The sequence below is a fragment of the Monodon monoceros genome, unplaced genomic scaffold, assembly GCF_005190385.1.
Source record: "Monodon monoceros isolate NGI ecotype Baffin Bay Population unplaced genomic scaffold, NGI_Narwhal_1 Super_Scaffold_21, whole genome shotgun sequence".
Lineage (NCBI taxonomy): Eukaryota > Metazoa > Chordata > Mammalia > Artiodactyla > Monodontidae > Monodon > Monodon monoceros.
This window is the reverse complement of record NW_021703778.1, coordinates 67424897-67451996: the sequence shown is the minus strand read 5'-3', so window position 1 is coordinate 67451996 and position 27100 is coordinate 67424897. Positions and strand designations below refer to the sequence as shown.

Genomic DNA, 27100 nt, shown 5'->3' with positions numbered 1-27100 from the left:
TGCAGCCACTACAGAAAACAGTTTGGAGGTTCCTCAAAAAATTAAAAATAGAACTACCATATGATCTAGCAATTCCATTTCTGGGTATTTATCTGAAGAAAACAAAAATGCTGATTTGAAAAGACATTAAAAAAAACCACATATGCACCCCCATGTTCACTGCAGCATTATTTACAATAGCCAAGACATGGAAAGAACCTCAATGTCCATCAATGGATAAATGGGTAAAGAAAACGTGGGGTGTGCATGTGTATATATATACACATATACACAATGCAATATTATTTGACCATAAAAAGAATGAAATCTTGCCATTTGTGACCGCATGAATGGGCATTATGCTAAGTGAAATAATTCAGACAGAAAAAGATAAATACCGTATGATTCCACTTATCTGTGGAATCTAAAAACAAGTAAACAAAATCCTGAGGACATGGACATAGAGAACAGATTGGTGGCTGCCTGAGGTAGGGGGTGGGGGGTGGGCGAAATGGGTGAAGGAGGTCAAAAGGTACATTTCCAGTTACAAAATGAATAAGTCATGGGGATATCACATAAAGCATAGTGACTATATTTAATAATACTGTATTGCATATTTGAAAGTAGCTAGGAAAGTAAATCTTGAAAATTCTCATCACAAGAAAAAAAGAATTTTTTTTTGTAACAATGAGGATGTTAACTGGACTTACTGAAGTGATCATTTAGCAACATATACAAATATTATATCATTACATTGTGCACCCAAAACTAATATAATATTATGTCAATTATACCTCAATCAAAAAAAAAAAAGGCCAAGAACGGATTTAATGTAAAGGTTTGGCTCATTTAAACCAAGCTAGTATTTGCCACTAAGGCTGGAACCCAGTGGTCTCAAATTTGAAAATACTCAATTAGTGTATTTTTCACAGGCACACAGTCGAATTGTACTCTCCCAGTGGACAATATTTCAAGTTGAAAACTGACCACCTCCTAAAAATCTAAGAACTGCCTTTTTATTTCCTGCAGCTAGTGACAAATTCACAAAAAGAAGCATCTCAATCCTTATTCTTCTCTTGACCATTTAGACTGCCTGTAGTTCTAATCCTTTCAAAAGGCTAAAGTCTGCACTCTTCAAAGATTAACAGAAGGAAAAAAAAACTTTCCGAACTAAAACAATCATGTTGTGCTCGCTTCGGCAGCACATTTACTAAAACAATCATGTTATAGCCATTTCAATGCTTAGAAAAATAATTCAGGGGCTTCCCTGGTGGCGCAGCGGTTGAGAGTCCGCCTGCCGATGCAGGGGACACGGGTTCGTGCCCCGGTCCGGGAAGATCCCACATGCCGCGGAGCGGCTAGGCCCGTGAGCCATGGCCGCTGAGCCTGCGTGTCCGGAGCCTGTGCTCCGCAACGGGAGAGGCCGCAACAGTGAGAGGCCCACGTACCACACACACACACACACACACACACACACACACACAAAAGTTAAATATCCCTTTTGCTTTCAAAGTCCCAAACCCTTAGGATTGCTTCCAATTTTAGGTTCCTGTCAGTTTGCCCATAAAGAGAAAAGATATATCTGAACATCACTCAGGAAATTAAAAAAAAAAAAAAAATCATACCTACTGTCCAGAGTTACTTTTTACCCCTTCAAGTCTTTGGTGAATTTGATCTTCACTATTAAGAGGACAATGTGCTCTACAACAGCGGATCTCAAACTTTAGTGTGTATCATGATCAATGGGAGAGCTATCGGTAAAACATAAATTGCTGGGCCTTAAGCCTAGAGTTTCTGACTTGGGGGCCTGGGATGGGGCCTGATACTTGAATTTCTAACAAGTTCCCAGATGCTATGCTGATGTTGCTGGTATAGGGATAACAGTTTTATAAGAAGCTAAAAGGAAGTAATTCTCTCTCACCTCAGCTGTCACCTTTCTCATGTAAAAACACTTCTCTACGGAGCACTTCCAACAAGAGAGACACTTAGGATTTAAAAACATCTCCAGGTTCTGAAAGCTAAAAGACTTTCTTTTCCCCCACTTCACAAGGGCTCCAATGTCACAAATGACATTAAAGCAGTGGAAATCCAGAAAAAGGAAAATTAAGGTCAGAATGATTGTAAACTCTGCTCAAGAACCTTACCAGGCACATATTACTTCTTCAGTCTGAAAAGTGTTTCCTTTGGGTCTCCTAAGGCAAGAGAAATGCCCAAAGGAAGAAAGAAGTAGCTTGTTTCATAACACTAAAAACACAAGGACAGGCTCTGAAAACAAGAGAATCTTGCTCCATAAGTAAAAAATCACAAAATGCTATGAATCCCTATCTTTCCTTTGTCATACTATTCTCCATCTCAAAAGAGCTATTCCTCTTACTGAAGACTGACCCAAACTCTATACTTTCTTAGGTAGCTTAAATATTGACTATGTCAATGTCAGCTAGGATGAACAACTTCAGAGAATAGGATTTGTTAAAAATGTCTCCTCAGCCAGCCTGGGAAGCTTCTTACTCGGGTGGGTGCTCTCAACCGTGACTAAACTGTACCTAGAGAAATATATTTTAAAATATTAATATGGCCTAGCACTTTCCTGATGGTAATCCTTCCAGGCCCATCCCAATGGCACAACTGGGAAATTAAGTGAAGAGAAAAGCAATCTCCTCTCTGCTCTCTACTTTCAGATGCTCCTCCTCTACAGCTTTGCCACGCAGAGACTCATTTCTATACATATACACTGAGATAGAACATTCGCACACACACAAATAACTCTCGGCAGGAACCAAAAATCAAAGCCTAACCCCAAGGTTTTTAAGTGAGCAAGTCCAATTTCCTTCTTTGAAGCCCTTGACACATGCTGGCTGGGAGCCGTCTGGATTTTTTTCTGCCTTGTTCCTGCACCAGAAGGCTCTGCACTGCAGGTCAGGGGATGATAAGGAAATGAACAGTGTAATTTCCAAGGCCTCTGAACACAGCCCTGTCAGCAGCTCTGGAGGCGGGTTACTCAAGCATGGCCTGAAGAGTGAAAACCACAGAGAGGAGGGCTCAGACAACCAGCAGTGGCAGGATCTCAGCTGTGCATGTTACTGCCATCTCCAGCCTGAAAGCCCAAGCCCTGCTGCCTCCCTGGATGAGCTCTGTTGGTAAAAGCTCTTATACACAAATGGCAAAAATACAAGTTCACGCTGGGGGAGGAAGATTAAGGACTAGGACTTAGATTTTCCATGTACTCTTGTGCAGAAACAGAAACATTTAGTGCTCTTCCAGCATACATGAGATTGCACCTGCTGGCAAACCCACAGTAATATGTATCCAACATACTCAACCCCATACCAGGGATATGGCCAAAAAGGAAACTCAATTCATATGAAATCTGAAATTCAACAGGCCACTTCAATATCCTTTGAAGCCAATTTCTGGTTTCTACCTCATCAAACCCCACTATAAATTATATCAGGGCCTTTAGAACACATTACCAGCATTCAAGCTTCCCAATCCAGGTTTGGAACTTCTCCTGAGAACAGTGCTGCACGTCTTAGCCAACATGCTTATCTATTCATACTGGGCTTCCGGTATAGGTGGTATGTTGTTATATTTCAGCCCATTATTGCCTACAGCAAACTGAGACATATTTCAACTCAAATCATGTTATTCTTCTTTTGTAATATTTACTAAATGCTCCGTATGTGCCAAACACCGTTCTAAGTGTTTTATATGAATTAACTAATTGAATTTCACAAAAATCCTATTAAGGAACTATTGTTTCCTCATTTTGCAGATGAGAAAACTGAGGTAGCTCAGTTAAGTAATTTGTTCAATATCACTCAGTTAATAAGTGTCAAAGCTGGGATACAAACCCCGGTAGTTTGGCTCCAGACTTTATACTCTTAATCACTAAGTTATGCATAAGAGCTCATGTGCAGTTTAAGTTTACAAGACTGGTGTTTTAGGTTGGAAGTGGCTCCCAATGCCCAACTTATGAAGTGTCCACCTTTAATGATGGTTAAAGAAAATTCACAAACATTAAAGTATATAGCAATTATCTGGAGAGTCTTCTGGAAGTACAGATTTCTGGGCCCCTACCCCTAAAACTTATTTAGCAGATCTGGGGTAAGGTCTAAGACTCTGCATTTCTGACATTCAGATGATATGATGCACATGGTTTTATGGACCACAATTTCAGGAACTCTGCTCTAGATGGTAAACTGTAAGCAAAGAGCAGCAACCATCTCTGTTCTGTTCACCAGTGTACACCCAGTACTAAGCACAATACCTGGAATGTAAAATGCACTCAGTTAATATACAGAATGAATGAAAGATGACAATGGTATCTAACAGTATCATCTCTTTACAAAACAGTTAATATCCACAATACATTTACGGTCTGCCTGTTAGTGATATATCCAAGAAGCACAAGGGCAGGGTTGTTTTTTTTTTTTCATACCTGCAATTGCCAAATAAAGAGGGAACTGGCAATGCCTCAATGATTACAATGAAAATTTGACTGAATGCAATACTCCAGAACACACACACACACACACACACACTCTCAAGAAGTCAAACTCAAAGTAGCAGTTTAAAAAGTAACTTTCCGTCTGTATGTATAACAGGGGAGGTTCAGCACCAGCTATAAATGGTTGTTCTTTGTAAACATCATCACCTTACCAAAGAAAGTGAAATTCAAAGATCCTTTGTTTACTGAGTGCCTACAATATTAAAATCGGTATAGAAAACAAATGAAAGCAGTCTTAAGAGCACCTAGGCATTTACATCCAATGTTTCTGAGGTAGTCTTTAAGTGGGAAAACAGAATCCTTCATAACAATGAAGGATTTGTTAAGAATCCCAGAGTAACAATATGCCAGAAGAACCTGGTAAACAAAAACCTGGCTTTGCCACTGACTACCTGTGACAGTCTAGGTAAGTCACATGACCTCCCTGGTCTCAGTTCCCTCTTCTATAAAGTGAGGAGATTGGACAAGATAATCTTTCTCAGGGCCCTCCTTGAATTACAACACCCGGATGGAAAACAGAGCTGCTGAAGAAAAAATAAATTAAGCTCAGACTTCGTTGTAGTTAGAGAATGCATCTCTGTCCCACATAAATATCAACTTCTTTTAATTTTTTCCAAGAAGGAAAATGCTTGAGGGCATTTGGCTTCAGGAAGCAAGGCTAACTGCTATTTCATCACTAGCTGAGAAAGAACAGCTTGTGAAGGAGGAAGGTGTTAAGAGAGCAAGCCCTGGATCAGAAGGAATAAAAGAGACCTGACCTTGGTTGAGCAATGAGGGATTGCAACACGAGAGAAATGAGATGGAAGGCATAAACTAGGGCAAGAAAACAAAATCAAGGGCAAAGGAAGATGCTCTTAGAACACAGGATATGATAGCAAACATGATTGGAAGGGGAAAGAGCAAAGAGCACACTTTAGTTTTGTCTCCTAAACTAATGGGGGAAGTGGTAAATATGTGTATGCAGCATTCTGAGAGCAGCAGAAGCTGAGACACAAACATGGGGAAAGCACAGTGCAGTGTTTCTACCTTCCAAGATCAAAAGCAGCCGCTGAAGAGACAAGGAGAGCTTCTGGCTGCAAACTTCTAGATCCTTTAGCCACTAGAGCTTTACTTTATACGATCTGGAAAAAAAAGGAGTCTCACCTTAAACTCCTGGTTTAAGCCCCAACTCAGAGTCAACACAGATAGATCACTGCCTTCTGTGGTTTGTAAATTCTTTTTTCTTGCCTGTCAGAGTGGTAACGTGAGCACTAAGCTGGGGACATTCAGACAGGCACTCTCCCTCATCCTACCTCCCCTTCCATCCCTAACTCAACAACCTATCAATCAAACCAAAGACAAGGAACAGACAGGAGCTGGAAGGCTCTGTCTTGTTTATTCCTCAACATTCCCTCCCCCATCTCTTCAGCTGGCAGGAAGTATGAGGCAAGAGTGTTCAATGACAATTCAGGGCAGCAGTAGTTGCTAAGACTCTCTAGGTCTCTCCTAGAACTCTGGGAAACAGCACAGTGAAGCCTGCCAGAGAGAGGTGTGGTGGAGCAAAAGTGGGATCCCATGAAGGGAAATTCACATTCTTGGCTGACTGAAATTCGCTCAGCCATAGACTGAGATACCCACCTTGATGAGAGAGGAGGTCCTGAGGTAGAGAATTAGAATATTCAAATCTCCCTCATTAGCTAGTTGTAGACATGTGACAATTCTGTCCTACACCACAAACTCCACTTGTCTTCTGTCTCTTGTTTCCAAGGGGTTACAGGAGTGGGTATGGGTAAGGAGACTCCAGCTAAGACACTTTCCAAATTTTATGAGTTTTCCCTCTTCATGACAGCTTCCAGCTCAGCGTATGTAATTCCTAGATTATATCAAAACATCTGTTTTGTTGTTTTGGTTCTGTTGGTTGTCCCCCACATGGAAGAAAACATTCCAAACCAGTTAAGCCATAGGCAAGCCCATATCTCAGAGACAAAAATCTTAAGGAAGTTTTTAAAGACTTAGCTTATGAATTATAGTATTAATCATCAAACACCGACTCAAACACCTCTTATGCCCAGCACCCTGGGATCCTTGTTTCTCAAAAGCTGCTCCACTCCGAGATTCCTAGCCTGCGTTCCCTTTTGCATCTTTCCCTCCTCCCATTCCAGAAACGCTGTCTTTCTGCACAGTGTTTTCATCTCCTAGCAACTTCCAAATATTTATTTACATAATTATTTATTTCAATGGCCAAATGCTTTAGAATGGCACCCCACAGAACCAGACTGTTCAAGAGGGTTGAGGGAACAGGGAAAAGAACTGAGAAAGCAGGTTCTTGCTTAGAGTGACATCAAACTGCACAGCAAATTTCCTCTTCTAAGAGTACTTCTCAGCAATTTTACCTTTCCTCCAAAAACAGCAGCACAGTCTCTTTCCCTTTTCTCTCCCATTCCACTGCCCCAGTCTCAGTCTTTTGGGGTGAGAAGGCATATAACACAGCTATATTATTAAGAAGCAAACCTCCCTGGCACCAAGGTGTATTCTTAGCTGAATATACTGCATCTTTCAGCCCAATTATAATCTGAAGGGCAGCCACCCAACCAGTCCCTGAACCTGTAAGAAGAAAAAGGGTTCCATTGCTTCTCTGTTGGAGACTCTCAAGGACATTTAGACTTAAATCCAATATGAAGATAAGCATCATTAATCCTTTCATCCACAGACCACTACTGGGCTTAGAAGATTGCAATATGAGTCAAGAGTTCTAAACAGAAAGGAAACTGAAGGCCACCCTCAGAAGTGGCCACTTTTCAGCACAGGAAGAACAAAGATTATGAACACGGATATACGGCAAGAGTTTACTGGAGCCAGATGTAGGGAACAGTCTAATGGGCCTGGAATAGAAGCAAGAACTCCTGGTACTCCTAAGCCTCTTTAAAACAGTATTATCCATCTGCACCCCAGAGAAAATGGTAAATCACAGCCAGCACAGGGTGCACCATGCCAGTAACCAGCTGGAACTTGACTCTGCTGAGGTGGACTGTAGCATCTGCCACCTAAACATAGGCAGACTCTCTGGCAGCTGCCACTGGTAAAAGGGAATAAACCATTGTGTTATTAGTGGAAGAAAATTCACAGTCCTGTTACCAGGGAAGGCCAGATGTTGCTAAGAGTCACAGATGTGCCAGAGGCAAGGACCAAAACACCTACAGCAAAGAAAGCGTAACCTAGCACTGAGAGGACACCACCACCCAAACATACACATCCTGCCTCTATTAACACTTACATAATGGAAAGAGGTATTCCCTGCTGCAGCTGATGCAATTACAGAGAAATCAATTTATACTGCGTCTGCTGGGATCAGCTGAAAGCGTAGGGTGAGCAGAACACAGAGCGGAAAATCAAGAGCCAGTGAACAGCACATTACCAGGCCAGCCACTTTGCAGGAAATTGTAAGCTGCAGAAGTTTAAGGCAGCCTGAGCTGACCCTAGATTCACACCCACTCTGGTCTAGGCCTGCAAACTGCATTTACTGAGACATGAACTAAGATCATCTTCCCAAAGGAGGAGAACCCCTTGTGGGGCTGCAGGCACCTGTCCTTCCAAGTCAAGCAGAAGGCAAGGTATCATTATACCATTTGGCAGCTATTAAACCACCAGGAGACCTCGATTCCCAATAGTTGAGGGAGATACCCAGCCAAGAACTATACTTTAGTGGCCAAAGAATCTCCTTCAAGGCCAAACTTTCATAGCCACTACACTAATCCATAAGACCTGATTAAGTACCTCAGTACCTCCTGCTCCACTGTTTACCTGCCCCAAACTGTGACCTTTTGCTCTTTGGCAGTCACCAACAGAACACTTGGTAGATACCATGTAATGAAAGTTACTTAACCCTTTTCTCTTCCAGAGACCCAGCAGCGCCATTTATCCCATTAAAAACAGCACTCAATTGAAAGCCTACTAAGTTTATCAACTTGTTAAGTTTATCAATGACTCTAAGGATGAAATGTCAGTCAAGCTGGGAACCATATAAAGGTTGATGCCAGCCTCTAGTAACAAGTATCTGAGGTGGTACAAGGACAAGGCTGGAGGTTCTTGACTTACGGAGAATTCATTCTACCAAGCAGCTACCCCCAACAACAGACACTCTTCTCCAAAATGTCCAGGCCTGCTGTTAATGAATCTGTAGGGAATCCCCTAATTTGGAACAAAACCACGTTATCATTACCAGCTGCTCTGACGTTGTAATTGGTCATTACCCACAAACTAATGAGGCTCCCACAGAGTGCACATAGCATTTGGCGGTTAGTCCAGGGCAGTTCTGACTGGCAGTGGGCAGCCAGATCTGGCCACCTCTTACCTTTTCAGACTTGACTTTCTTTAGCGGGCGACACTCATTCTCCCCTTCCTCTGGCTCCGGTTTAGCTCCCAAAGGGTTGAGCGCTGCCCCAGGCTCAATAGCTATACTCCCAAGTGGCTCCACAGCTCCTGGATCCACCCCTGTGCTTCCATCATACTGACCACCACGTCCTCCCAAGGGAACTGGCTGGAGGACCCCAGGATCCTTTTCTGAACAAGTCCCCACTCCTTCGCTTCTCTCCTTCTTGCTCTTAGATGAGCTGTTCTCCTTCTCCTTTTTGGAGCCGGCTACACTGCGGGATGCCTTAGCCGCCTTCTCTGAGCCCTTGGGAGCAATAGCAGCAACCAGGCTTCCTGCATTGGCACCATCTCCTGAGCGTCCCTGCACCTCTTTCTTGCTAGCTGCCCCCTCACTTGGAGTGAACAGGGACGTCCCTGGAGTGGGTTTGCTAGTGTCTTTGCCACTCTTATTCCTTTTAGATTTTGATTTGCCTTCCTTCCCTTGAGGACCTGGCACTGGGGTCACAAACTTGATGTTGTCTGGTAGTGTAGCCACAGCATTGGGAGCTGGTATCCCCACCTCCTTTGAGCCTGACATTTCCAGTTTCTGCTGGTCCTTTTCCAGATCGGCGTCCAGGTCAATGATGAGATTCCCTACTCCAATGTCCCATTCATCCCCACTGTCGTATGTCTCAACCGGGTTTGCATCCACTCCTTTCCCTCCGGAGGCTCCACTGCTCAAGGACATCTTAGAGTCAACGTCCCACCTCAAGATTCAAGGCTCTTCCTTGCCCCCAGCTTTCCTATTTTCAGCTTCAGCTATGTTCTCAGACCTGCCACATTGGTCAGTATATGCCCAGTGGACAACATCATTGCTGGAAAAAGAAAATTTAAAGAGCTGTTAAAGGAAACAATACAGGCAAAGAGGCTGAAATAAACTCCCACAAAAAACAGACCCTTCCTAGGTGGTTATCACACCACAATAGACAAGACAAACAGGTTCAGCTGTATTTCTAACCAAGTCACATTGGACCAAGGGAAAAGCTAATTCCCACTCCATCTCCACAGGGGAGAGTACAATATTTGCAATTGCCCGGAAATTCGGCGGTCTTAACTAGGAATTCTCTAGAGTTAGTTTCCCATTCCCAAGAGACTTATTTCTACTACCACTGCCAGGCGGCAATCCTCCCTCAATCAATACAGGCCCTGGCACATCCTCTAGCACAACTTTACTCATACCTCTTTTCTCCTTGCTTCTTCTTGAACTATCAGAGATTCAGAACATAGTCTAGCAAAGGCTAAATCCCTCTACTAACAGGGCCTGTCCCTACTAAAAATAATATAGATTCCTTGTCATTCTACTGCTGGGGGTGGTGGTATCTAATTGTGGGTAAGTAAAAGAGAAAAGCAAACAGAACTGGGGAAAAATACAATATCAGGATAGGGGCAAAACCTGCAATTAGAGGAGACAATCCTCAGAGAGGACTTAACCCATCAGCTTCAGTTCAGTTAAGCCAGCCTTATTAAACTCCAGGTTTCAAATTATGTCTAAATAGCAGAATCCACTGTAGTCTTTCTCACTACCCACTAAAATACCCAGGAAGACACACACACACACACACACACAGAAAAAAAATTACCCTATCAATAACTGAACAGTACTAAAAAACCTCATGTTAGAATGTGGGAGAAGTCTCTACATTCTAATAGTATAAGACTGATGGCACTATATTGATAAATAGCAGGGCCTCACCACATGGAACAGAGATAGCTAAAAAAGGGGGTGGCATGGGGTGGGTGGTAAAAAAGGCAATTTATACCTCTCCTTGGGAGTGTACCATCTAGAAAACCTGGCAGCCAACATACACCATCCAGCTATTACTTTATTTTGTTTTTATTTTTTGCTGTACGCGGGCCTCTCACTGTTGCGGCCTCTCCCTTTGCGGAGCACAGGCTCCGGATGCGCAGGCTCAGCGGCCATGGCTCACGGGCCCAGCCGCTCCGCGGCATGTGGGATCTTCCCGGACTGGGGCACGAACCCGCGTCCCCTGCATCGGCAGGCGGACTCTCAACCACTGTGCCACCAGGGAAGCCCCCAGCTATTACTTTATGATGAAACCAAAGATTTCTGTTCTTGCTCACTCCCGTTTACCATCTTTCTATATGCATATAGAAAATAACTCTCATAAGATGACAGAGCAGAAAGGGTAAAACAGAGGTGGCACAATGAATCCTACAAAGTAAATATCTAACAGGTAAATGCCATCAATATCTCTTAACAGAGATAAGACACATTGTACTTTTCCACCTGCTCTCTCAAGGCAGTGTCAAAGAACCAGGGTGCAGTTCAAGAGAAGATGTCACCTAGGAGAGCAGAGCTATACCAAGTGAGTGCTTGACAGCAACTGGGATGTAAGAGAGAAATTCAGCGCATTAATAATGGCAGCACATTAACCTGCCATTTAGCCATAGGTCTGAGAAGAAAATACATCCTTTACCCAAGTAGAGAGCTTAGTGTCAACAACTAACCATTGCTGACGTTGAGTCCACATAGATCTTACTTCATAAAATGATGAGCAAAAACTGTGTGTGTGGGAAAACATCACATAAGAACTATGGGGCATCCCTGGTGGCACAGTGGTTAAGAATCCACTTGTCAATGCAGGGGACATGGGTTCGAGCCCTGGTCCGGGAAGATCCCACATGCCGCGGAGCAACTAAGCCCATACGCCACAACTACTAAGCCTGTGCTCTAGAACCTGCGAGCCACAACTACTGAGCCCGTGTGCAACAGCTACTGAAGACTGTGCACCTAGAGCCCGTGCTTGGCAACAAGAGAAGCCACCGCAATGAGAAGCCCGCGCACTGCAATGAGGAGTAGCCCCCGCTCACCACAACTAGAGAAAGCCCGCGCGCAGCAACAAAGACCCAATGCAGCCATAAATACATAAATTTAAAAAAAAAGAACTATGAAAAAATGCCACCCACAAGGTAAAGGCAACATAATCTCTGAAAAAATTAAAGAAATGATACCTCTGATAGTGATCTAGAATTCTGAAGAAATTTTTAGTAAAATGTTTGGAATTCTCTATACTATACACTAATTCATTCAAAAAAACGTGTATTAATTGCCTACTAAGTACCAGGCACTAAACTAGGTGCTGGGAATACAGTAGCAAGTGAGAGTGTATAAGGCAGTGGAACATGATACTGAAAATAATTCTATTATGAGGGACAAAGGCATTTCTAGAAATGGGAATGCCAACTGAATCAGCACTACAAAGGATTATTAAAGCATAGTTCTTCCCAACATCATCATTTGTCACCTCTGCAATCTCTGCAATTGTGGTGAGGCTTAGAGCATAACCCACATTCATCTAACACTTACCCACTTTCCTCTTGAGCTGCACTATCATCAGTATGTAATGTAACCATAAGAACAATTCCATGTTTGTTTATTCAGTAAAACTTTCAAAAGACCTTCCTCCAAAAAACAAATAAACAAAAACCCTTCCTCTAGAAAATACGATGCTAATGGAAGAGAGACTCTGGAAAGGTATATAAAGGGAAGAATATAAAGTACATAAAAGTGTTTGTGCTCACTGAGAGCTCCTGACAGTTCTGCACTGGCTGACCTGTCGTATGGAGCAGGGTAAACAAAATATGACACTAAAGAAGACATAGCATTAAGAAGATACTAGGCTGAAATGGAAAGATATGAACTTAGACAAAAGAATCTGATTTTATTTTTTAAAAAAGGAAGATGCAAGGAAATGAAAAATGCAATTAAAATTCATACAGAAATCAAAAAAGCACAGAACTAAAACTGTGGAAAATGAATCTGTAAATTACAAGAAAACCTGAGATACTGTTCCAGAAGGCAAAGGCAAAGGACAGCAAAAAGAAAACAATGAGGGAAATCGAAAGACAGAGAAAGTATTTAACAATACTCAAAGCAAAACTGAAGAGACTAGAACAAACGGGAGAAGAGCAACCCATCAAGGCATAATATATGAATAACACCTTGAGCTGAAAAAGATCTTGAAAAAGTTCACTACCTTTTCAGCAAAATCAATTTAAAAAAAGCCAAACTTGCAGACATCCTAACAAAATATTTGAATTACAAAGGACAAAACTTAGGCCAACCTCAGACTGCTCTGCAATATTAAATGTTAAAAGAGAATGAAAAATCTACAAAGAATTTTGAAGAGAAAAGGTTATTTTTCAAGAGTCTTTCACTGAGTCAAGTTGTTTGTCACGTGTAAAAACAACAGATTTTCAGTTATGTAAGAATATATATATATATCCACCTTGTTAAAAACTATCTGAAGCATTAAAATCAGTTCAGTGCAGCATAAAGTTGAATAATTCTTGTAAACAGAAATACCAAATGATTTTTGTAATCTTAAGAGTAAACTCAACGCAGATATTCCTGGAAAAGATAGGAGGCAAAATCAATGCTTGCAATAATGCTGAACCTAGAACGTTCAGCCTTAACATCAGTAAGGAAAGACACTTCCTCAAATTCCTTTTGTCCCAATTCCATATGTCATGGCGAATTGTTTTGTTTTTTCTAGTAAGCAAGAAATATTGTTATAAAGCAGAGGCTAACACACCATTGTAAAGCAATTATACTCCAATAAAGATGTAAAAAAAAAAAGAAATATTGTTGTTAACATGTTTTTTAAATTGTGCTTCTTCTTAAAAGGGAGCTGGAGATGAAAAGAACATCTGATGCTCTGTGCTCATTTTCAAGTTCCACATCTTAAGTGAGATATTCATTAACTGGAGGGATATCCTAGAGTATAGTAAAACACCAAAAAACCATTTCGTAAGAGGAAAGGTCTTAGAAACTGGTATTCTTTAATCTGGAAAGGAGTTAGCTGAAGGGAGACAGGCTGGTTAGCTTCAAATATATGATGGTTGCAATGTGGAAGAGAGAAACTTATTCTGTGATGCTGAGGGTATAAAATGGACCAGTAAGTAGAAGTTACAGAAAGACAGATGTTTAACTCAGGAAAAAATGTAATACCCTGGAATTCCCAACAATGACCCACAATGCTTAATGAAGCCATATCTTTATCACTGAAAGTAGTGACCAGAAAAACCATAATCACCTGTCAAGCAAATTACAGAATTCTTCTATGTGTGACAGGGAGTAGTCTGGATATGCCCAGGGCCTTTTTCAAATCTGAAATTCTGTTAATGTACCTATCAAAAAGTGCATTCCCTGGGCTTCCCTGGTGGTGCAGTGGTTAAGGATCCGCCTGCCAACGTTCAAGCCCTGGTCCGGGAAGATCCCACATGCCGTGGAGCAACTAAGCCCATGCGCCACAATTACTGAGCCTGCGCTCTACAGCCCGTGAGCCACAACTACTGAGGCCGCGCACCTAGAGCCCATGCTCCACAACAGGAGAAGTACCGCAATGAGAAGCCTGCACACCGCAACGAAAAGCAGCCCCTGCTCGCTGCAACTGGAGAAGGCCCGCGTGCAGCAACGAAGACCCAATGCAGCCAAAAATAAAAATAAATAATTTTTTTTTTTAAAGTGCTTTCCCTACTAGAAAACTACCCAGAATTTCTGAATGACCAGGACGCAAACAAAGAAAACATATCCTGAGGACTGATATTTAGTGGTCCTGATGCTCTATAGAGAGCCACTGTCCTCTAATTTCTGAGTGAGTTAAGTAAGTACCACTTTTCAACCAGGTGACTTCTCAGAAATTCAGTTTACCAAACCCAGCAGGTTTCATAGTAACTTTGGTGGTACCTTTCCAAAGATATACTGAAAATTTGCCAAGGATTCTTTAATCAGCCTGGCTACAGCAGCCAGACCACTTTCCATCTGCTCCCTACCACATCCCTGGCTTCATACAGCCAATAATCAAACTCTCTGACAGTTCACAGCAGAGATGTTTAACCCCAGGAGGTAGGGTAACTAACATGGTAGCTGGAAATGAAAAGCACTGACCTCTTGCTTCCATGGCAGAGAAAGTGCAGAATCAGGAGAACCAATACCTTACAGAGACCACAAAGTACTTTCAACTTGCAGGAGCTTCTGGATATATCTTCTTCTCTCTTCTTCTGTCTAATTGTACTACACTTCGCTATTTAGGACCATGATTCACCAAACTCTGAATTACTTGCCAGTGCCATTTCTGCTTTGTTCTGCACCTGATCACTAAGAACTCTTCTCTGCGTGGATATAGCTAAGGGACCAAGATAGGCCATGACAATCACTCCTCATACCCTGCATCTATAACAATGAAAGTTCAAATTCCAGTTTCCTCTCTGGAACCCAACTCCATCTCTCAGACTCCCAGCCCACAGGCTGGTTTGTAATCATACATTTCAGGTCATTAATTGCTTTTTACTAGGGCACATGCCATAGATTACACCACTTCCCTACCTCAGTAATGAGCAAGGCCTCTCTTCCAGACTAAGAATGAGAAAAAGAGTCTTCACGCAAGGTCTCTGCCCCTGCCCAGAGGACATAAGCAACAACTGACCCTACTTATGTCCAAACACAATATGAAGAAGAATACTTCTCCTTCTGCCCAGATAGAGCTCTGTATCCATCCTACAGGGCATCAAAGAGAAAGGGTCTCTTTAACTGCCAATTACTTATAGCTAATCTGGTCTAAGTAGCAAAGTGTCCAATGCTCTCCCAGTGTAAATTTATCTGTCCTCCCCTCTTGTTACAGTTTTTGGATCAATCTTCTTACAGGCTTTGGTCTGTGCAAGTGACAGTTGTGTTTGAGTGAGTACACTCTGCTTGCAACCACACAGGTCACACACATTTGGGTGTGCGGGTGATCCGTCTGGCTAGCTAGTTCTCACCGAAAGCTATATGGACAAAGAAAAATATGCTACACTCAATTTTAGGAAGGCAGCATGGTGTAGAACACAAAACTGAGCTGAGAATCAAGAGATGTGATTTCTGAAAAAAAAAAAAAAAAAAAGAGATGTGATTTCTGGACTCAGATTTCCAATGACCCTAGCCAGGATGTTAGCCAAGTTGCTTCATTAAATATTAATTTTCTTATTATAAAATGGAGGGAGACTCCATCATGGTTCTAAGCATATTATGAGGATCCAAATCTGAAAAATATGACAACTCAAAAGTATAAAATGACCCAAATATTCTCACAATGTTCTAGGGTCTCAACTTAAATAGGCCTGCTTCATGGTTATACACTGTATAAAGACCTAAAGTATTTTTAAAATAAAGGAAAAATAAGTATTAAAACAATTTTTACAAATTAAATTACAGGTAGTACTGATATTCATTTGAGTTCTACGAAAGAAAACGGCAATCCTTTCTTCTTTCAATTACTCAGTGGTTTTCACTTACTCTGGTTTTCCATTTAGGCTACTCCTACCTTCAGATGTGGCTCATAAAATCCTACACTATACTGACTGATAAAAAGACTCCATCTTGCTTCAAAAATCCCTCAGGGCCAAGGTACCAACCTCAAAGCTCATGGTTTTAACATCTGGACTATCTCTTTTGCCAACTGTTCCAGTCCAGTAGGTTGTTGACCCCCCCTGACAGGCCTTCAAAACTAAATTGTGTGAGGTTCACAGGGTTTGATGCCCTAGGGAATTGTCAATAAAGCAGTGGGATAAAACAAAGTTGAGAGAAAACCAAACTATACCATCTTCCCTGAATTCCAGATGCTACCCTGAAATCACATACTCAGCCAACCTCAGGTGAGGCTAGTACAGCATGTAAACCATCCGTGGTGACTCTGAGCTTACCCAGCTGGAAGAACAGGCATCTCCCTCTCCAGCTGCCACATTAGAGCTCACTAATCAACTGAATTTCCAACTGGGGCTCTAACAAGAAACAATCAACTTTCCTTTGGGTCTCTTCCTTAATTTATTACATTAATTACTGCAACAAAGGAACTGTGTCATCTCCTCAAGTACCATACCTCTCAGCTTATATCTCCAATGGGGATCAGATAAAGATAGACTAAGAGTGCCAATTTGAGAAGATGGATCCAATTCAACAGGGCTCATCTGACCATGTGTCACCTAAGGACAGAAGAGCAAAAGTGTAGCATCTTCCAGTCCCTCAGTGTTTATAACCTGCACCTCATGAATAGTTTTATGGTCCTCACAGGCTGCTATTCTCAGAGTAAGATTATGAGGCTTGACCTGTTTCATTTCACATAAGCAAATGACACTTCCACTAGACATAATTATTCAACAGGGCTCAGGTTTAGAGCCTTGGTGTTTGTCAATACTGCTCTGTGCCAGCATACATCTCACAATAGGCTAAACAGCATACTAAACATGTAAATAATTCAGCCCCAACCTTATAGGGATTCATTGGTGGAACTGGTTCACAGAGAAAACCCTTACCAAGGCCTATGTATAAGCAGAAGGCAAAGATCATCTAAAGTAAACAATAAAGCTCTACCATCCCTCCTCCCCTAAAAACTGAAGGGCTATGTAGCCCTTTATAATTTAGTTCTTTTCCCCAGAGGTAAACATTCTGTACTAAAGAGAAAGAGGTGATGTCAAATTCTCAAGAAAAAAGTGAATAGTGGAGTTAGCTTAGGAATCAGGAGATCTAAGAAATTGGCCCTCCACACAGAACTGTTGTGGCAGAGCTTTTCTCACCTCTAAAACAGGGAATAATATGGGTCAGGTTCATAGGAATGGGGGAAAGGAAAAAACCTAAGCAGGGACTTCCCTGGGGGCACAGTGGATAAGACTCTGCGCTCCCAATGCCGGGGGCCCAGGTTCGATCCCTTGTCAGGGAACTAGATCCCACATGCATGCCGCAACTAAGGGTTCACATGCCACAACTAAGGAGCCCATGTGCCACAACTAAGGAGCCCTGGAGCTAAGGAGCCTGCCTGACGAAACTAAGGAGTCCATGTGGTGCAACTAAGACCCAGTACAACCAAATAAAATAAATACATAAATAAATATTTTAAAACAAAACAAAACAAAAAAAACCTAAGCACTTTTCAGGAAACATGAGGAATTACCTTCATTTTTATATTCTAGACCTCACCTCCCTTCCTAAGTCTCTTACTTAACTACTATCCTATAGTAACTCTAAAAAGCACACAAAGAAAACTTCTCTATCAAAAGACAGTATCTAGGGGCTTCCCTGGCAGTCCAGTGGTTAAGGCTCCGTGCTTCCACTGCGCACAGGTTTGATCCCTGGTCGGGGAACTAAGATCCCACATGCTGCATGGGGCAGCCAAAAGAAAAAAAGATACTATCTACACTGTTAGACTAACCATAAAAAATGGTGGAATTCACACACACATCCCTTAGGATATCTAAGCTAGATTGACTTCTCCAGCCTCATCTCATGGCCACACTCTGTCCTCTGCACCCCATTCCCACCTTACTGCCTTTTGGCATTTACCTCAGACATTCCCTGCTCACATCCTACCTCCCAGTGCGTGTGATGATTTGATTAACATTTGTTTCCTCCACTGGACTGCACGCATCCTGAGGGCAAGGGGCTGCATCTCTTTTGCTCACCATCGTATCCTAATAACAGTGTTTATGTCACAGTGCTCCCTCAATAAATATTCTGGTCAATAAATGAGTGAATGAACACTGCTTTCCTCAATGCGCAGAATCATAACACTGCCAAGGCTGCCATTTCTCATCTCCATTCTTACTTGAGCTTGATTTGTCACTAGTTATACGCTGTCTCAATTACCTAACAGTCTTCAAACTTACTAGAACAGAGTGTGGATTCCTCTTTCTTGTAAGATACAGATAAAGGATACAGATTTACCAAGAGTCTAGGGGAAAAGTAAGAAAACAATCCAGTCCCCACATTTCTTAAAAAATGCCTAACTGCTCTGGAGTATTCTCAGCCTTCAGTCTCATCCATGCATAGCTGCTACCCAAAATAGGGCTAGCCCACAAATCAGGATTTCTGGACATAAGCAATCCCTTGGAAGCCTCATACTTAAATGTATGATACATTCTATCAGACTTAAAACGTTCAGTTAGCACATTTTAAATATCTATGAATCAAAGGTGACAGAAGTCAGAAAAGTGGTCATGTCTGGGAGGAGGTGACTGAGCAGAAAGAAGCATGAGGGAACCTTGTGGGTGCTGGAAGTGTTCTATTATCTTAAGCTGGATGGTAGTTATATGGCTATATACACATGTAAAAACTGTGTTGTACACTTAAGATTGGTGTACTTTATGCACATTATCATATGCACATTATATTAAAAAAAAAGGTAAAATAGTAAACACCTATGAATAAAAGGACTATATTACTGGATCATGGTCCTGGTCCTAAAATAGCATTTTATGTGATCACGGTAAAAGGGAATCATGCCATCAATCCCCACAGGATATTTAGGGGGATGGAAAGGGAGGGAGGGAGGGAGGGAGGGAAGGAGAGAAGGAAGGAAGGAAGGAAGGAAGGAAGGAAGGAAGGGAGCTACATTTAAGGATTACCATGTGTTTGACTATATTGTGAGGAAATTTATAGATCTGTTGGAGAGTCTGAAAGAATTAATAACAACAAACCAAAAACAGTGAGGTACTTAATGATATTAAATCCTGGAAAAAAACATAAGTTGTATAAGAAAACATAACAGGGGACTTCCCTGGTGGTCCAATGGTAAAGAATCCGCCTTCCAGTGCAGGGGACGCGGGTTTGATCCCTGGTCTGGGAACTAAGATCCCACATGCCGTGGGGCAACTAAGCCCATGCGCCACAACTACTGAGCTCGTGCGCCTCAACTAGAGAGCCTGCATGCCGCAAACTACAGAGCCCACGTGCCCTGGAGCCTGCGCGCCACATTAGAGGAGAGAAAAAACCCGTACGCTACAATAGAGAAGAGAAAACCCGCATGCCAGAACTAGAGAGAAGCCCGCACGCCACAACTAGAGAAATCCCGCACACCACAACAAAATATCCAGCATGCTGCCATGAAAGATCCCACGTGCCGCAACTAAGACCCGATGCAGCCAAACTAAAATGTAAAAAACCAAACAAACATAATAGTAGTATACTAAACGGTTCAATAATAAATATTTACTTAACACAATAAATAATGGATACTGATGAAACCAAACATTTGACTTGATAAGAAGGGGAGGGCAATAGGAGTGTATATTATTTATTACTTAGAAATATGGGAGTAAATACAAGAAAAAGACTGAAAATTTTAAAGCAGGTGCCTAGTGGGAGTGAGACTTGGTGATGGGAAGGGGTAAACAGTGGATTACTGATTTTCATTAAAAGCCATACTACTATTTGACTTTTAATATAAAGTTCATGGGAAGACAAAAACAAAAAAGTACATGTATTAATCTGATAAATAAAACATTTTAAAATAACTTTATATGGTTATTATAGTTCCATAATTAATTAAAAAGAAATAGATGCAAAGTTCTAAGAGAGCATAAAGCAATTCCTATTCAGACAGATTGTATATTTAATTTTATTTTTCATTTGTAACATTCAAATATTTTAGTTTCATTGTAATAGTTGTTTCCTGTCCATCAATGGACACTGATTTTTAAAGGGGTCATTACTCCATTACAATAAATACAGTAAACTGGAATGCTGAAAAAATAAATTAAAAAATAAAATAATTTTATAAAAAGTTAAGGATACACTCCCCCAAATATTCCTGGATCCCCTTGACAGGTTATTATAAAATATATTAATCCAATAATTTATCAAAAATCTTATGAGATAGGAAGAGGGGTAGCAGAAGTGAGGCAGGTGTGGCTATAAAACGGCAATGTGAGGTACCTTGGTGGTGATGGAACTGTTCTGTATCTTGACCGGTGGTAATAAAATTGCATAGGACTAAATATACACACTCATAAATGGGTACAAGTAAAACTGGGGAAATGTGAACAAGCTGGGTGGATTGTATCAATGTCAATATCTGGTTGTGACACTGTACTATACTTGCATGACATTACCACTGGGGGAAATTGGGTAAAGGGTACAAGGGATTCCTTTGTATTATGCTTACAACTGCATGAGACTCTTACAATTATCTTAAATAAGAAGTTTTAATTTAAAAAAACACAAGAAAGCCTTCTAGACCCCCCTTTTTTTTTTTTGCGGTATGCAGGCCTCTCACTGCTGTGGCCTCTCCCATTGCGGAGCACAGGCTCCGGACACGCAGGCTCAGCGGCCATGGCTCACGGGCCCAGCCGCTCTGCGGCATGTGGGATCTTCCTGGACCGGGGCACGAACCTGTGTCCCCTGCATCGGCAGGCGTACTCTCAACCACTGCGCCACCAGGGAAGCCCTAAACCCTTTTTTTAATTTCTACTACCTCTAGTGTTAACAAATTTTATTTATTTACTATTGATAAGAGCAACCCAATAATTAAGCTAAATTCATTTCTAATTTGAAAAGGTGCTCTCTATCCAATACAGGATCCTAAGAACTGGTGAACAAGTCTATATGTTCTTCTCATCGCCTGATAGGGTTTGACAATACTCCCTCTGTCTTTAAAAGCTGAAGATTTTTTTTTTTTTTCATTTTACATGTCTTCATTAAAGCCTTCATCTCATTTGGCCACCAGCTCTGATACATATTTCTTAGGGATGCAAAGAACGCACAGTAACACAAAGACAAACCTTGCTTTTGTATAGAGGGAAGTTTATTTTTATCTTTCTTTAGTTCTCTTCCTAATGACGCCTAGCATTTCCCTGGCAGCACACTGAGCTAATTTTTTGAGGGATAGCTTACCAAGATTTCTAGTCTCCTTTGGGGGCTATAATTGTTAGCTAGAAGTTACTCATGCTAACAAAGTGGTTTGGACTTTCTGCCTCTTATTTATTTATTTATTTTTTGGCTGCATTAGGTCTTTGTTGCTGTGTGCAGGCTTTCTCCAGTTGCGGCGAGCGGGGGTTACTCTTCATTGCGGTGCATGGGCTTCTCATTGTGGTGGCTTCTCTTGTTGCGGAGCACCGGCTCTAGGTGCGCAGACTCAGTAGTTGTGGCTCGTGGGCTCTAGAGTGCAGGCTCAAAAGTTGTGGTGCATGGGCTTAGTTGCTCCATGGCATGTGGGATCTTCCCAGACCAGGGCTCAAACCCATGTCCCCTGCATTGGCAAGCGGGTTCTTAACCACTGCACCACCAGGCAAGTCCCCTGGACCTTCTGCCTCTTTTAAATGTAATACTATGCACACTGAAGCTCATCTTCTAGTTTTCATTCCCCACACACAGCCAAGATATTTCAGAAGTATAATCTTGAACAATTTGGGAACCTAAGTACTTGAAAGAGCTTAATGTCATGAGAAAACCTGAATATGTCACTTCTGTAAAACATTTATTAAAATGTCAAATAAAATGAGTGTCACTACTTAAACCCTTCCACCTAGAAGAACTTATCGAGATGGTTTCTGGAGGTAAAGTCATGAGAAACCAGCACAGTACAATGGAAAACAAAACAAAACAAGACAAAGGAGGAGGCAGCAAAAGCTCAAGTCTACTCTTTATTCCCCCCTAGATGTGTAAGAATCTTGGGCAAGTCACTGCACTTATTTGAGCCTCAGTTATTTCACCTATAAAAAGCTGAGATAATTAGTATACCATACACAGTTTAATACTCTCAGTAGAAACTGGAACAGCACCCTGACAAGAAACTCATTAATATTCTTACAACAAAATGAATAAATATTTACTTGAAATAGAACAACCACCAAAAAAGGTTATAAATAGCCTCATTAGCTGAAGTCAGGTTTGTGCCTACCTTACAAAAAATCTTTCAGCTTTCAGAACTTTGGGGTTTTAGAACGGCAGAGAAGAGACTGTGGACCTACACAGAAGTGTTTACTGTCAGAAAGTCAGTTTGCTAAGGCACAACAAAACATTTTCTCCCTTTCCAAGACTAAAGTTTTTAAATAGCCTTTGGCCTGACTTTAACAAAAAATCTTTTAAAACTAAACAGTGTCAGGACTTCCCTGCTGGTCCAGTGGTTAAGACTCTGCGCTCCCAATGCAGGAGGCCTGGGTTCGATCCCTTGTCAGGGAACTAGATCCCGCAAGCTGCAATGAAGATCCCGCATGCCGCAACTAAGACCCGGCACAGCCAAATAAACAAATATTAAAAAAAAAAAACCTAGGGCTTCCTTGGTGCAGTGGTTGGGAGTCTGCCTGCCGATGCAGGGGACACGGGTTCGTGCCCCAGTCCAGGAAGATCCCACATGCCGCGGAGCGGCTGGGCCCATGAGCCATGGCCGCTGAGCCTGCGCGTCCGGAGCCTGTGCTCCGCAAAGGGAGAGGCCACAACAGTGAGAGGTCCACGTACCGCAAAAAAAAAAACAAAACTAAACAATGTCCACTGGTAACAACTCTGTCCACACACAACTGTCAATGATTTGTCATTTGTGACTTCTCCTTATATAAACTAACCCATCGCCTTGGCCCCAGTAAATGATATGAATGATACCAAGTCATCTCAATCTTTAATTTACATTTTTCAATTTTCTAATATAGATTTTATTCCCTCCACCTCCAAACCCTTCTACGGACAGAACCACATATCTACACTAGTCCCTTAGTGTAATGACCATGCCACTTAAAACATGAAGTGATATACTTTCACTAAGAGTTACAGTTTATCCTTGAATTCTTTCTCAATTCTTGGGTAGATAGGTTTAATCTCATCAAATTTACTGATATGATCAAGAAAAGCCTAGGTAGCTAGGAAAAAAATGTATTGGAAAGACTAAATAAATATTACCATTTCTGGGATAACTCCAGGGACTTCTGTACATTTTTCTGTGCTTTCTATGCATTAAAAAAGATTAATTCGTGCCCTAATTTTTTTTTTAAGTTAAGCATTTATCATCATTTGACCAGAAGCTTTAAACTGCTTGGGAAGCGGGAAAAACAGAAGTGGAAATTCTCCAACGTCTTCATCCCTGAATGGATCTTTCACATCATAATCAAGCAGTCTTACAATTTTCTAGTTGCCTTTCCATTTTTAACATGTCTTCTTAAAAAAGCAAAAACAAACATAAACTCTTACCATCAGTTGAGCAAAGAGCTTAACTAATTCATCTTTTTTTCTTTCACCTAATTTCTAGGCAGCACGTGTGACTAACCACCATCACTTCGTGGGCTTCTTTGGTCTTGATTGAAAATGTTTAAAAATTTTTTTAAAAGATGCTTTTCTCCTCTCCACAACCTCTGAGACTATGCCAAGTGACCATCTGTTTTGCACAGTCCTTTTGATCCCTTGCTTTCTAATAAAATGGCTTTTAAGTCTTTAAACTTCCGGTGGGTTGTTTTTTAAAATCTTTCCACTTTTCCTACTGTACATACTTGATTGCAGCTCAATTTCTTAAAAATGAATCCTCATATGATAGATTTTATTCCTGCTCTCCCTGAAGAATGTTGAGCTTAATCAAGATTATGATTACTATTAAATAGTGTTGACCTACAGAAAAGTTTATCAATTCTTGTTTGTTCCTCAAAGCAAAATCCAGGTTATTTCTTTGCTTTATGGGATCTAAAACTGCCAACTGTGTGAAGTGGTTTATCTTACTCAAAACCACATCTTCACATTTGCTGTCAATAAAGTATTTAACTAATCTATGTGTAAGTAAATAAACCCCACATTATTATTATCTGGCCTAATTCTGCAGCTTCTCCAATCTCCTTTAACAGTTTCAACTCAGCCACATTATTGTGATTAGGGCTGTGACATTCTTATTTAAGTAAGGATTTCGATCCTTATAAAAATTTAATCCCTTGCAACCTGTATCATTCCTATGAAGTGCAGAGCCTAGCAGCACCATATTTCAACAATTAGTTTCCTTCCATCAAGTATCTGAGATGTGAATTAAACCACTGTATCATTATTTTGCCTACCAAGAAAGGAGAAGGGAAAAAAATTATATGAAGATGACAGAAATGGCACTCATCATGTTTATGTAACACTTTAAAACAAATCTAATGCTTCAGATCACAAATTCAGGTAAAATATATTATAGGCTTGTTGTTGGAAGAAAATGTCACTGTTATATTACCTACCCCAATGTAATCTTGTTAAAACTGAATTTCTTTCTTATACGAAGGCTCCATAAGAAAAAGAATATTACCAAACACTGTCCTGCATTACCCTCTTTGCCAGGTAGTGTTATGGAACTCATGTGAAATCCACACTGCCAGGATTTCTAGCTCTGTTAGGACTAGAAGGGACTACTAATACAAACCACAGAAACAATACTACTAAAAAAGCAATTATCACTAGCAAACTAAGCAACGTTAAAGCATTTTTACTAATAAAGCAAACAACTTGGTCAGTTAAACTGAAACCCTTTTAACCACTAGAGGAAAAAAACAACACACACTTGAATTAACAGACACTGGTTTTAAAGTTCATAATATCGGTAATATGTTATTGTACCACTTGAGTGTATGTGGTGAGGAAGTATGACTTCAAGTCTGATATGCAGCAAATCCTGACAAAGAAAAGCAATGTGAAATCTGCCCAGAGGCTCACCTAACATTAGAACCATATCTGCCTAAAAGTTAACAGATGTTTCTTAGCATCGACCCCAAGTTCATCGAGAACCTTTATTCTAAAATTTTATATCAAAATAGCACATTTTTTCAGAATGGCAAATAGGTCTCGTTGTGCACTGCACCTGCACAAGATGATGATATAAATAACTAGAAATAGAGCGTACAGGTATCCTGCACCTCTCAGCTACCTCAAATAGCATACAACATAACAAACGTGCTGAGAGCTTGATGTCCATAAGCTGCATTCTACACAACCCAAGGACGGAAATAAGACATCTCTCATACATTAGGTAGGAATTTTAGCTTGGAGCCAATTACCAAAACGGCCTAAGGGATTTCTGTTTCCTATCAGCTTAATGTAAAGAAAAAGGGAAGAGGCAACAGGAAAAATAATGAAGTAGTAGAAGGGTTAGTAAAGAGCAAGCAAGGAAACTATAAGAAAATTTACAAAACACAAGTCAAACAAGAGAGCATCTAGACATCATAAGACATCTTCATCCTCAGGCTAATGAATTAGGTACAGAGACTTCCAGAACACAGCTAGCTAGCTATGCATTGAGAGGAAGTCGAAATACGACAAACCTTAAAATTCAATTTTTAGGCTGAGAGCAAAGTGTACAGTCCCTTAAAACTTATTTTTAATGAGCTACCCCAAACAAAGTTGCTGAGGTCTCACTAGAAGAGGGAAGGTCATGATAATGGGCTTTTCCCGCTGAGGAAGGAGAAAACTCAGAGGTCTAACTCATCCATTACTCTAGGCACCCAAGGGCCAATCAACAGAAGAGTAAATCCCACTCCTCAGGGAACTGGCTACAAGGCCTCCAGTTCTACCCTTGGTGTCTTCCAGACATGACTGCAGTTTTCACCATGATTAACTTCCAGGAATGCCAGCCAGGGAAGCAGCCAAGAAAAAAGAACATTTTTCCGCCTCACTGTCAGCTAGACCCTTTGGAACAACTGCAGACAGTGCCTCTATCTCTCTTCGGGGCAGAAGAGTATTTAGCACCCTCAGGGAAGTGCCTAACAAACCAGTAACATACTAGCATCACAATTCTCAAAGATGTCTACTCTGACCATCTTATTTAAAGCTGCAACCTAGGGCTTCCCTGGTGGCGCAGTGGTTGAGAGTCCGCCTGCCAATGCAGGGGACACGGGTTTGTGCCCCGGTCCAGGAAGATCCCACATGTCGCAGGCTGGGCCCGTGAGCCATGGCCGCTGAGCCTGCGTGTCCACAAAAAAAAAAAAAAAAAAGCTGCAACCTTCCTACCTCCCCCACCTATCCTCCCTGCATACTCCTAATCTCCCTTACTCTGTTCTATTTTTTCCCACATTATTTATCACCCTCTTTACACTATATAATTATTTATTATCGTTATTTATATTTCCTTTTGTTAAAAGACAAGATCCATGGGGTTGGGATTTGTCTATTTTGTTCACTGATAGATCCTAAGACGCTAGGACAGGACCTCACATATAGCAGGAATCCAATAAATATTTATGGAACGAAGGAAGTAAATAAGAAAAACTAAAAAGACCTCTTGGAGGTCAACAATACCCAGAGGGCCCAACCATGCCTATATTCCTCTAACAGAATCAGTCTGGTTCCTGTGACTGACCTACATTGCTTCTGTCTGCCATGTACTACCTCTCCCCTTCCCCTCAAGTCTTCCATCAGCTAGGATATATGGAACCACAGTACTGCTGCAGGCACTAAAGGGCACAAATACTTGTCCTTGAGTCTGAAGGAATTCTAAAGGCTTTCACAGTCCGTGCCTT

At 41.3% G+C, this 27100-nt stretch overlaps 1 protein-coding gene across 11 annotated transcripts in view; it reads right to left on the bottom strand.

Annotated features, from left to right (window-relative positions):
• The window catches only part of ZNF609 (zinc finger protein 609), a 227329-nt gene that overhangs the window by 188196 nt on the left and 12033 nt on the right, over window positions 1–27100 (bottom strand). For 10 of the 11 annotated variants that reach the window (XR_003795802.1, XR_003795800.1, XR_003795799.1 and 7 more), the window contains one exon: window positions 8817–9690. Coding sequence is in view for 5 of the 11 variants with exons in the window: in XM_029236918.1 (XP_029092751.1) it covers window positions 8817–9563 (747 nt within the window). In the remaining 6 variants the exon portion in view is untranslated. Of the gene's footprint in view, window positions 1–8816; window positions 9691–14786; window positions 15971–27100 lie in introns of those variants that run through there. The other variant, XR_003795801.1, reaches the window with a different exon arrangement.